The sequence below is a fragment of the Leptonychotes weddellii genome, chromosome 2, assembly GCF_054177405.1.
Source record: "Leptonychotes weddellii isolate Sample4059 chromosome 2, ASM5417740v2, whole genome shotgun sequence".
Classification (NCBI taxonomy): Eukaryota; Metazoa; Chordata; class Mammalia; order Carnivora; family Phocidae; genus Leptonychotes; species Leptonychotes weddellii.
The window spans coordinates 150,328,683-150,341,161 of record NC_138370.1 but is presented as its reverse complement, the minus strand read 5'-3'; the positions used below and the strand labels follow the sequence as shown (position 1 = coordinate 150,341,161).

At 47.2% G+C, this 12,479-nt stretch overlaps 1 protein-coding gene and 1 long non-coding RNA gene across 4 annotated transcripts in view; both read left to right on the top strand.

The window, feature by feature from the left end:
• Positions 1-1,094: 1,094 nt before the first annotated feature.
• The window catches only part of PGM2 (phosphoglucomutase 2), a 34,423-nt gene continuing 23,038 nt past the window's right edge, over positions 1,095-12,479 (top strand). The window contains exons 1-3 of one of the 3 annotated variants that reach the window (XM_081812486.1): positions 1,095-1,253; positions 6,510-6,677; positions 11,879-11,985. In XM_081812486.1, the coding sequence (XP_081668612.1) occupies positions 1,155-1,253; positions 6,510-6,677; positions 11,879-11,985 (374 nt within the window). In that variant the 5' untranslated portion in view covers positions 1,095-1,154. Of the gene's footprint in view, positions 1,254-1,455; positions 1,651-6,509; positions 6,678-7,285; positions 7,510-11,878; positions 11,986-12,479 lie in introns of those variants that run through there. The other 2 variants (XM_081812487.1, XM_081812488.1) reach the window with 2 other exon arrangements.
• On the top strand, positions 1,730-6,051 carry LOC145720217 (uncharacterized). Its single transcript, XR_014143069.1, has 2 exons — positions 1,730-5,332; positions 5,558-6,051. It is a non-coding gene; the product is annotated as an uncharacterized LOC145720217 (long non-coding RNA).

The window sequence follows — 12,479 nt, the reverse complement described above, 5'->3', positions numbered from 1 at the left end:
TATGAATATACCATAATTTATTTACCTCATTGTATGAACATACCACAGTATTAGCCATTGTATTGTTGATGGACATAAAGTTGTTTCCAATTTGGGGCTATTACAGACAGTGCTACTAGAAATATTCTTGCACACACCCTTTTATGCTCACTGCATGCATCTTCTTTATGGTTTAACGATCCCAAGGTCATGAAGATGTACTCCTACCTTGGTTTCTAGAATTTTCATTCTACCTTTCACACTTGATCTACAGTTGACCTGGAATGCTTATTTGTATGTGATATGAGGTGGGGGCTCAAGTTTCTTTCCCCTTTTTGCTACTTGGATATCCAGTTGACCCACCACCATTAATCCAAAAAAAAAGTCCTTTCACCCTGCTCTACAGTGTCTCCTCTGAAATAAGCTGTCCATACACCTATAATTGTTTCCAGGATCTCCATTCTATTCCACCGTGTATTTATCTTAATCCTCCCATTTTGTTCTTTTTCAAGATTCTTCTCAGTTATTCATGACCCTCAGGATTTCTACATAGAGTGCCTGGGTGGCTCAGTTGTTAAGCATCTGCCTTGGGCTCAGGTCATGATCCCAGAGTCCTGGGATCGAGCCCCGCATCGGGCTCCCTGCTCAGCGGGGAGTCTGCTTCTCCCTCTCCCACTCCCCCTGCCTGTGTTCCCTCTCTTGCTGTGTCTCTCTCTGTCAAATAAACAAATAAAATTAAAAAAATAATTTCTACATAATTTTCAGGCTCCTACCTGAGTTTACTCATCATTGGCCCCAGCACTGACAAGGTGCCTGGCACAATGAATAGCTGTTGTGTAGGTGGATGTGACCTGGGACCTTTCAGAGATGATGGCAAAGACTTTCTCAGCAACAACCTCCCCACCTCCACTACCCCGGCCCGCCTCCCGCCCCGGCTCCCCTGCCCCATCCCCTTCCCCCTTCCCCCTCCCCCTCCACTGACCCAGGCCTCCGTCCCCCCAGAGGCGCTCGGGTGAACTGCAAGGAGGAGGAGCTCGTCGCTTTCCTCCGGGACGCGGCCTTCCGCGTGGCCGGTTCTCCCCGCCCCCGCCTCTCCATGCCCCGCCCCCCCTCTCCCGGCCCGGCCGGAAGGGCAGTCCCCGGGCCTCCCCAGCTTGGCTGCAGGCAGCGCGGGGATGGCAGCGGCGGCGACCGCGGCGACCGCGGCTCCGGGAGCCCCAGGCATGGACACCCGGCTGGACCAGGAGACGGCGCGGTGGCTGCGATGGGACAGGGTGAGGGGCGCCAGGGGGTGGGAGCGTCCGGGGGAGGCGTGGGATCCTCTGCACCCCTCAGGCGCCACCCTGCCTTTCCTGCGGGGAGTGCGGGTGCCTGCGCTTCCTTCCCTCCCGCCGCTCGCAGCCGCCGGCCGCACGGCCCGAGGAAAACCGGAGCTGCTGAACTGAATTTACGAATATGCAGATTACGAGCTGCTGGATGGGAAAACGCAAGCCGCCCCCGCGAGGCCACAGCTCGCGCCCTCAGCAGCCGGGCTCCCGCTGTGGGGAAGTGGGACCCACCCGGGCAGTTTGATGCTAGGCGCGGTCTCAGCGCATCCACGCGGAGGAAGTAGAGTCACAAGCTGTATTACGGATCCAAGAGTGGGGAGTGGGTGCAGAGAGCCGGGGCAAGGTCAGCCCTCCGTCCCAGGTCACCGGGGAGCCGCAGAGAGAGCCGGGTAGCAAGCACCCGGAGTAAGGTGGTTGGGGCGCGGTCGCTAACTTTTTCTCCGGGCTGAGCTTTAAGTGGTTATTTAAAAGGTGCCCCGGGGAAAGCAAAGCGAGAGCTTAGGGCGGGAATCCCTCTGGATGTGACCAGGGTTGTAAGATTGTAAAGTGGCTTGGGAGCAACTCAGAAAAACAAAGTTGTTTTTCTCATCAAACTCGGGAAGGCGGCGGAGGAGGAAGCAGGGGTGGCCAGGCCTCCTTGCATTTGGCCCTGCCTGTGGCAGATCCGAAGTTTGCCCGGGGAAAAGGTGTCCCGGGACAAAATCAGGCATCTGGCCGTCTGGGGCTGCAAGTGGGGGAGTGGGAGAGCGAGCCGGAGCTGATCTCGACTTGGCCGGGCCCAAGGGTCATGTCCAGTTGGGGCGTGCGCGCGTTCGTGTCACTCAGACCGCTGGCTCAGCGGTCCTTCCGCAGCCCGCCGTGCGTCCCCAGAGACCCAGAATCCTTCCGTCCATCCTATGCCTTTTGCTTCTGGGAACCTTGCAGAGCAGTATTCCCATCCACCTCTCCCAGGTGCTCGGTTGTGAACACGGGTACTCCTGATGGGGTCCGCCTGGCTTCAGGCATCTTCCTCCCGTGTCTGGCTTTGCTGGAAGGATAGAAGGGGACTCCTTCACAGCACCGCTAGCTTTTCCCCTGTTCACTCTCTTAGGTGCTAGAGCAGAGAGAGAGAATCAGGGACCCAACTCCAGACAGTACCCCCTCTCTTGTCTGACTCTCCTACTTGCTCCTTGGGCATGCACTTTGTTTTCCCAGAATGTTCCTTGGCTCCTCTGCTGAACTTGTTGCTCGAGCTGTCATTCCTGTTTTGGGTCTGAACTTAAATGTGTTTTATGTAGACAGGCCTTCCCTGACAACCAGTGGTAAATTATGTCTCCCTAATACTATCTCTAGATTGGTCAAAAAACAAAACAAAACAGAACAAAACCTTGTTTGTAGGTGTATTTGTTTAATGTCTGGCCCCAGGGCTGACTTGAAAGGCGGGACTCGTGTTGGTAGCACAGCCCCTGTTCCAGGAGGGCCCAGTACTTGGTTTAATCCTCGGCTGTACTGTCTTGCAATTCTTAAAACTTGTCAAACAAGGAGTCCCACGCTGTCATTTGCCCTGGGCCCCGACAAGTTAAACAGCGGTTCCTGTCCACTTGCTCATTAATTTTCATAGTCACTAGGGCCTGATATGGTGCATGGCTCATACTTGCAGGGTGAAGGAAGGGAGTTGCAAGCTCTGGCGGCAGGGGCCAGGTCTTCCCCTTCACTTCTGGCCCCTGAATGAGAAATGAGAGCACATCCCCCACAGGATGCTATTGGCAACTTCTTGGGTGGTTTTTCTTTTCCTGGAAAGACAGTCTTGTAATTCTGTAGAGAAGGAAAATGTTTCCATTTCTGGTAACTTAGTAACTTGAGGTGGGTAGAATCCTTTTTTTTTTTTTTTTAGAGGAGGGGAGGGGCAGAGGGACAGGGAGAGAGAGAATCTTAAGCAGGCTCCACGCTCAGCGTGGAGCCCAGTGCGGGGCTCGACCTCACAACCCTGAGATCATGACCTGAGCTGAAATCAAGAGTGAGGCGCTTAACTGACTGAACCACACAGGGGCCCCTAGAACCCTTTTAAAGTCATAATTGATAATGTGTTTTTCAATGAGCCTTTCCCTTTGAAGAAATAGAAACCTAATTTCCACAAAATGTTGTATCTGTATATGGAGAGAGAGTACCTCCCTGGGTAGAGGTAAAGGGATATTATTCTTTTTATTTATTTTTTTAAAGATTTTATTTATTTATTTTAGAGAGAGATAGCACAAGCAGGGGGAGAGACAGAGGGAGAGGGAGAGGGAGAATCCCAAGCAGACTCTGCACTGAACACAGAGCCTGTCGTGGGACCCAATCCCAGGACCCCGAGATCATGAACCGAGTGGAAATCAAGTGGACGCTCAACTGACTGAACCACCCAGGCACCCCTCCTTTTTATTGTTAATTTCTACCACTCCTCTTGTTCTTTCCTCTCTTTCTTCCTCGGTTTGAGACAGATGCCAAGTGGGGAGCATCCTGCAAACCAAAAGCATTGCAGCGGTCTTCTCTGATTTCCCCCAGGGCCGCAAGGCAGGTGCCCTCTGCATTCCCACTCCGCCTTATCCCCACCTTCATCCCTGGTGTCTCTGCTCTCAGCTTTGGTTACTCTCCTGGCGGATTCTGATCTCTGCCGCCCTCCTGACTTTGCAGTTCTAATCTCTGTCTCCTTTGGTTTCTCTCAGGCTATTTGGTCTTTAATGGCTATCAAAGGCCAGTTGGCATTTTCCACATCTACCCCGTGTACAGGAAACTCACCAAATATTGGGTGTGGCCTTGAAGTCTGTGTTTCCTCTTTCACTCAGCAAGTATTTATTAAACCTCTTTTGTGTTCCAGATCTAAATCCTTCCTTGAGGGCATCTGCTCTGTGATCAGTGGCTATTGCTTTTAACCCAAAAGGTGGGGTTTTACCTGACCCCAAGGTGGAACAATGTGGAAATGTGGGATTACTTCCTCTTCACTTTTTATTGCAACGTTTTATTGCAATAGCATTTCAGAGTTTGATTACATGGCATATCTTGGCTGCATGTTCAGCAGTTGGATGACGACTGTAAGAAAAAGTGCTTGCTCTCTGGTTCCTCTGAACTCTTAATTTAAAAGCCTGATGTGGCATTAATGTGATTGTCATTTTCCTCCATTCTTAACATTTTCTGCAACTCTTGTACAAAGAAAATCAGGCAATGTAAAATGAACTTAAATGATTCATAGGAGTGTCTATTTGAAACAGCTAATGTAATAGAGAAAGCACTAGATTAATGTTTAAGCAAGTCACTTAATCTCTGAGGCTTCTCCTCTGTAAATTGGGGTTTTTGTTATTTGTCTGCTTCTTGTGGTCATTGCAAGCTTCACATTTGACCAGGTATGTGAAAGAATTGTACAAATTAGAAGACACTACAATAGTAAGGTTTTGATTTAAACTGTATAATCTCGTAACTCTGTGGGAAAATTTGAAGATACTAGGGAAGAAAATGAACATTTGATTACAAGTAAGTGCCAGGCAGAGAAAGATGTTTTACGTTAATTTAATGCAAACCACCTCAGAACCGCCTTGTAAAGGAGGTTCTAGACTGTTCCCATTTTACGGATGAAGAAACTGAGAATTCAAGAAGCAAAATAGTCGGGGCGCCTGGGTGGCTCAGATGGTTAAGCGTCTGCCTTCGGCTCAGGTCATGATCCCAGGGTCCTGGGATCGAGCCCCGCATCGGGCTCCCTGCTCCGCGGGAAGCCTGCTTCTTCCTCCCCCACTCTCCCTGCTTGTGATCACTCTCTCGCTGTGTCTCTCTCTGTCAAATAAACAAATAAAATCTTTAAAAAAAAAAAAAAAGAAGCAAAATAATCTACCCAAGTGCATCTAGTCGGTAGGTGACGGTATGGCTGGCATTCCATTCTGCATGTTAGACCCCAGAACCTAGGTGTTCATTCCATTTCTCCAGAAGCACTTGCCTTGGTGGGAAAGAAAATAACACGTTATAAAGGAGAAAACTACTTCCTTCTAGTCACAACACTCCTGACACCAAATGTACAGGTTTTCCACACCGAGTTATTTTCTTTTTTTTTTTTAAAGATTTTATTTATTTATTTGAGAGCGAGAATGAGAGACAGAGAGAGAGCATGAGAGGGGGAGGGTCAGAGGGAGAAGCAGACTCCCCGCCGAGCAGGGAGCCCGATGCGGGGATGCGGGACTCGATCCCGGGACTCCAGGATCATGACCTGAGCCGAAGGCAGTCGCTTAACCAACTGAGCCACCCAGGCGCCCCACACCGAGTTATTTTCTATGGATACCGACTGGGCATCCCACAATTTCACTCAATTCTGACACTCACCACCCGGACCCAGCACAGATCCCGCCCTCAGCTTAGGGGCTCAGCCCCACAAAACTACCCCCACCTCAGATGCCAGTCAAAAGCCCCAGGTTGTCACCTGTGCTTCTGACCAGCCAGTGATACCTCAGGGGTACCCGTGGCCCCCTTCTCAGGCTTGTAATTTGCTAGAACGGCTCACCGAGCTCAGGGAAGCATTTTACTAATGATTACCAGTTTTCTTGGAAAGGATACAGCTCAGGAACAGCCAAATGAAAGAGCTGCATAGGGCAAGGTGTGTGGGAAGGGGTGCCGAGCTTCCATGCTCTCCCAGCACCCCAAGTGTTCCCCAGCTCCGAAGGTCTCTGACACCAGTTGTTGAGGGTTTTGGGGGGAGGTTCTGTTACCCTGGGCGGGATCAAATCTTTGGCCACTGGTGAGGGAACCCAACCTCCAGCCCTCTAATCACTAGTTGGTTTCCCTGGCAACCAGGCCACTCCCTGGGCATAAACTCAGGTTTGGCGAAAGGGGTTTTTATTATAATAATAACAAAAGTTGTTCTTACCCCTACCACTCTGGAAATTCCAACAGCTTTAGTTAGAAGCTCTATTCCAGGAGCCAGGGACAAAAACGAAATGTATATTTCATATTGTATCACAGTATCACAGATTATAATTAAAAAATTGAATCACCTGAAACTAATGTAATGTGCAATTAAAAAAAAAACACCTTACCTCATATTTCAGATTTCAACGTCATCGGAAACTGAGAAGCCATATGTGTAGGGCTTTTCAAATATATACCCCCCTATAGGTTAAGTTATTGTGAGTCTTTTTTTTATATTTCAGATGTTTTATTCTGTTATTCAGCTGGCTGTATGTTGTATACGTTTCTGTTCCGCAGAATCCTTTAACTTTGGAGTCAGCGAAACAACTAATGGCGGACGGTAATAAAGAAGAACTACAGAAATGTTTTGGGGCTCGAATGGAGTTTGGGACAGCCGGCCTTCGAGCTGCTATGGGAACGGGAATTTCTCATATGAATGACTTGACCATCATCCAGACAACACAGGTACCACGTTTTTATATTTCTTGGTTATTCTTAACATGTTCCCAGCGGTAAAGGATAAACTCAGGCATGTTAACAATTTTAAGCAAAAACCTGTTTGAATCGGGCTGTACCAAACTGGAAGTCATTACGAGCACCCCACTGGCAGGAGCTGGGAGAAAGACTTACAGAGAAGAAGCAGAAGCAGAGCGAGGAAATTAATAGATTGGCTATAGCTCATGCGGTTGCCTTTTTTGGGAAAGTCTCTCTGGCTGTTAGTAATTGGCCGCCCTTAGGTTTTAATTTCTTAACCTTCAGGCATTTACAGGCTTGGGTTTGGGTTTGCTTCTATAGGCAATCAAGACATTAAAGCCTCCTCAGTCTAATGGCCTCCTGGTCTAATTAATATAACCCTGGGCTCCTGTTGTATTTGAGGGACCTATATTGTCTTAATTATGGCCAGGTCTTATGGGTTTGCCAAGGCGCAGGGAGTCACACATTTACTCTGTACAGTAGGCTTATGCAATTGGTGAAAGGGTACTTGTTTCAAAATTCATACAGCCTGCTTTTCTTTCTTTCTGTTTTTCTTTCTTCCTCCCTCCCTTTCTTCCTTTCCTCCTTTCTTTCTACAGAAATTTATTGAATGCCTACCAAGTGCCAGGCTTTGAAGATACAACAATGACTAAAACAGACAGATTCCCTCATGGAACTTTCATTCCAGTGCAAATCCACCAGCTAAGCTGACGACTTTTATGGTCTTGAACTTCTGCAATGGTGGTAGCAATGCACACATGGAGAAGTTTCTCTATCGGCCGGAATAACCAGAAGCTGATTCTCTTTCATGTTAATTGATAGTGTAGGCGGAAATTATTGCTGAGTTCCTTTGCCTTCGTTTGTAAATTTTACTGTCAGAGTCTACACCCAACTTTTAGGAATAGAGATGAAGCCTTCTGTCATGAGGTATCTGGAGTTTTGTTTATGAAGGAAATGAGGAATAGATTATTCTGTTTCTTTCTTTCTTTCTTTTTTTTAAAGATTTTATTTATTTATTTGACACAGAGAGACACAGCGAGAGAGGGAACACAAGCAGGGGGAGTGGGAGAGGGAGAAGCAGGCTTCCCGCGGAGCAGGGAGCCTGATGCGGGGCTCGATCCCAGGACCCCGGGATCATGACCTGAGCCGAAGGCAGACGCTTAACGACTGAGCCACCCAGGCGCCCCAAAACTGCTCTTTCAATGGCTTTTCCAAAGAACAATTTAAAGATTATTTATTTATTTATTTATTTATTTGACAGAGAGAGACACAGTGAGAGAGGAGCACAGGCAGGGAGAGTGGAGGTGGGAGAGGCAGGCTTCCAGCCGAGCGGGGAGCCCGATGCGGGGCTCGATCCCAGGACCCCGGGATCATGACCTGAGCCGAAGGCAGACGCTTAACGGCTGAGCCACCCAGGCGCCCCGATTATTCTGTTTCTTCAACTACTTAGACTTGTTAAAAATGAAGGCGACTTTAATTCTGAGGGGAAAAAAAGTCTAGAAAATTGACTAATGATGATTATGTGTACCTTACATGTAGCTCCCAGCAGAAAAGGCAGACTTGGGCATGTTCTAGTGAAACCCTAATAAGAAGTCTTACATAAGGGTATGGGGTTGCCATGGAAATCCTGGCTCCAGCTTCCTGTTCGGCAATAGGGCTCCCTGAGATCTTTTTGGAGGGAAGGCTCAGAGTGGAGTGAGCCTGGGAATCCTGTTCTAGTTTATGGATAGCATGGAATTGTGCCACTGGGTAAGGTCACCCTCTGCTCTAGGTTATAGAACATATCACCCAAAACATAGTGCTTTTAAACAACCACGTTTGTTTCATTCACAAACCTATAGGTGGAGTTCAGCGGGGACAGCTCCCCTCTGCGGGACTTGGCACCACCTGAGCCAGCTCAGAAGCTGGAATCACTGAAAACTCGTTCGCACTCATGTCTGCAGTTACTGCTGACTTTTGGCTGAGGTCTTAGCTGGGGCTGGAGGCCTCCGTGTGGCCTGGGCTTCGTACAGCGTGGCTCGGGGAGCGGCCGGTGAGAGCATCCAGAGAGACTGTGCACAGGCGGCAGCTATGTTGATTTTGATGACCTAGCCTTGAAAGTCACACAAAGTCACCTACTTCCATCATACTCTGTTTGTCAGTAGCGACTCAAGGAGGTTGTCCGTGTTCAAGGACAGGGCACATAGACACTCACCTCTCAATGGAGGAATGTCGGTCCCATTAGAGGGGCACAGGAAATGGGATATATGCGCATGGCTGACACTGGAAAGTCTAGTTGGTTCCATCCCCTATTAGGCTTAATTGTTAGGGGATTCTGAGGGATTCTAGATGAACCCAGAGCCTTTTCTCCTGTACTCATCTACATCTAATTTGTAAGTATTTTGAAATCTATCCACAGAAAGGTCTTAGGCCCTGTCTCATACATCTTCTGCCCTAGGGGAATTGGCCTCTTCTGGGAGTAGACCTTGTGATAGGTAAGAATCCTACAGAACTAAAATGAGTAGATCCTTTAAAGGTCAGCTGATTCAACCAGCCACTCCTTGTGATAATTTCCTCTCTAGCCCCCACCACTTTCAAGTGATTATCCAGCCTACACTGGACCACTTACAGTAGGAGACAAGGATGTTCAGAGTTATGACAGTTTTATGAGATCGGCAGGTACATTTTTAAAGTCTTAGGAGTGGCTGATAATCAGCAAAAGAGGTTCCCAGAACAAACCACCCAGGCTTCCATCCCCAGCCTGGGGTTCTGTCACCTGGCAGAATGCACTGGCTTTCTCTATGGTCTAGGCACTCTTGCTGCTGGTCTCCAGTGTAGACTCCTACCCTAATGGTGCCCCAAAATTCATCTGGGTGGATTTAAGAAGCAGATGTATGTGAGCCATAAACATCCCAGTGGGAAACAGGGTAGAGAGTAGAGGGAAAGTTTTGTACTGTTTGCCTCATTGGTAGAGGTTGTAATTTCCTCTAAGGTTACTTCACCAGGCCACCTCACATCGATGATGGAGTACTCACTGTCTTCTGGAATAGCCAATCTGTCTTTGGGTTGTTCTCATTAAAGAATGGTTTCGGGGCGCCTGGGTGGCTCAGTCGGTTAAGTGGCTGACTCTTGATTTCTACTCAGGTCATGATCTCAGGGTTGTGAGATCAAGCCTCACATCGGGCTCTGCGCTGGGTGTGGAACCTGCTTAAGATTCTCTCTCTCCCTCTGCCCCTACCTCCTGCTCTAAACAAAAGACAAAAAACATGGTTTTGTGATTTTGAGCTCAAATGTGTCTTCAGTTTTTACATATTGGTCATAGTTTGAGCTTTCGAAGCCATACAAAGTTCATTTTATGTCTCCTGTAATAACATTTCAATTCCATAAACCTCTCTCAGCGCACACTGAGTCTTTTCTCTAGAATAAACATCCCCTCTTCTCTTAGCCATTTTCTCAGGCCCTTAGTCTCAGCTGGCCCCAGTTTTTTAGAGCACTTTGGTGGTGTGAGGATTCTGGGCTAAGAATGAGTGCTTTTTGTGCCTTCGAACACTGGGGCCACAGCCCGGGAATTGACTGGGACTGGGCAGAGGGTGCTGTCGCTGGTGTAAGCCTTCGAGGCACCTGGGTACCTTCTGGAAAACCCACAAAACCAATGCACACGTGTCCTTCTTTGTATCACTCGACCTCAGATTTTTTTTTTTTTAAGATTTTATTTATTTATTTGACAGAGAGAGACACAGCGAGAGAGGGAACACAAGCAGGGGGAGTGGGAGAGGGAGAAGCAGGCTTCCCGCGGAGCAGGGAGCCCGATGCGGGGCTCGATCCCAGGACCCTGGGATCACGACCTGAGCCGAAGGCAGACGCTTCACAGCTGAGCCACCCAGGAGCCCCCCAATGTAATATTTTTGTCTAACAAAAATGAAAAGCATTCTCAGTTGGCACCGCTTTGACAACAAAGCTGTGAAGGATCTCCCCTACCAAAAATAAAGAGTTATTATTTATTTTTTAAAAGTCTTCCTTTAAGGGCGGGGACAAAAAAAAAAAAGACTTTCTTCAGTCCAGGTGAAATAAGTAATATTAGTCAGCCCGCATTCTCTTTGTTCAAAATAAAAACCTATTTTGTCCAGTGATATAAACCTGTTGAATTCAAAGTTTATTGTTTTTCTTTTTTTTTTTTTTTTTAAGATTTTATTTATTTATTTGAGAGAGAGACTGAGATAGAGAGAGCATGAGAGGGGGGAGGGTCAGAGGGAGAAGCAGACTCCCTGCCGAGCAGGGAGCCCGATGCGGGACTCGATCCCAGGACTCCAGGATCATGACCTGAGCCGAAGGCAGTCGCTTAACCAACTGAGCCACCCAGGCGCCCAGTTTATTGTTTTTCTAATCTTCCATATTTCCGATTGATGTGAGGTTATTTACTGCATCCACTGAGATTCAGGAATTGTGCATTCCATCAGCAGGTGGCAATAGCCCAAATTCTGCACAATTTTTATATGTATAATTGGCTGAGCCATGTAATTGGACTGATAAGGCCTCCAAAAAAGCTCGCCTGCTAGAAAACAAGACCACAAGTAGAACAGGTTTAGATCAGATAATTGTCAAAAACTTATAAAACATACTAAGTTTCTTTGACTTACTGATGTTACTGAGCAGGCAGAAATGTTTGAAGCACCTCCTTTTCCTCAGACATTTTAGAACTTGTGTGAAGGGAGGAACATAGACCTTGAAGGAAAGTGATAAAAATAATGCTCATAACAGCAAACAAATAGTGCTTAGTGGGTGTTGGATTGTCAACACTCAGCAGGTTTTAATTAATTTAATCCTAAAAACAGCCCTTTGAGGTAGGTACTGTTGTTTTGCTGTTTTACGGAACAGGAAACTGAGCCACCAAGTGACTAAGGGATTTGTCATTTGCTCTCGTAGGTGGCAGAGTAGAGTATGAGCCCACAAATTCTGTGTGCTTTTAACCCTTGCCCTGTACCACCTCTAACCGGACCTAGACAGAAATCCAGGCTCACGTGTCTGGGCAAGCCCCTCTGAGCCTTAGCTTTCCCATCTATACAATGGGATTCCTTAGCAAAGTTGATCTGGGGGGTTACCAATAATAGACACGAAGTGTCTAGCACAGTGCCTCATACATATAGCTAGACAATAAATAAAACTGTTTTTTCTTATTGTTCAGTTTGTTTAATTATCCATGGGATACTTTTTAGGGATTTTGCAGATACCTGGAAAAGCAATTCAGTGACCTGAAGCAAAGAGGTATTGTGATCAGCTTTGACGCTCGAGCTCATCCACCAAGTGGAGGCAACAGCAAAAGGTATTGAAAGATATGTAAGAAACCATTTTTTGTAGTGTATTTTGTGGTTTTATTTTTAATCACTTCGCATACATTTGTCAGCCACATTGCTTATCTATAGAAATGATGAGTACATTCCGTTTGCAACGTTTCCGAATTCTGGTTTTACGTTTGGGTTTAAAAGAGTGAAAGTATTCATACAAAAGAGAATTTAAGATCTGTCTAAAAGACAGACATTTTTTAAAGGGGCAACGTTATTTCTCCCTCTCGCTTTCTTCCATTTGTCATTTTTTTTCTTCCCCCACTATTCATAAGCCGCCTGAGCTCCTTCCCATTTCTTGAGCACCTGTTTTCAGCTGCTTTCTTGTATCATTCCCAAACCACCGGGACTCTCATGTAGCCACAGGCAGGTGATGATGCAGATGCAGATGACGATGATGTTGATGATGATAGTAATAGCTGCAATTACTTGAGTGCTGGATGTGAATGAGGCCCTTAGGTATTTACTCATTCAA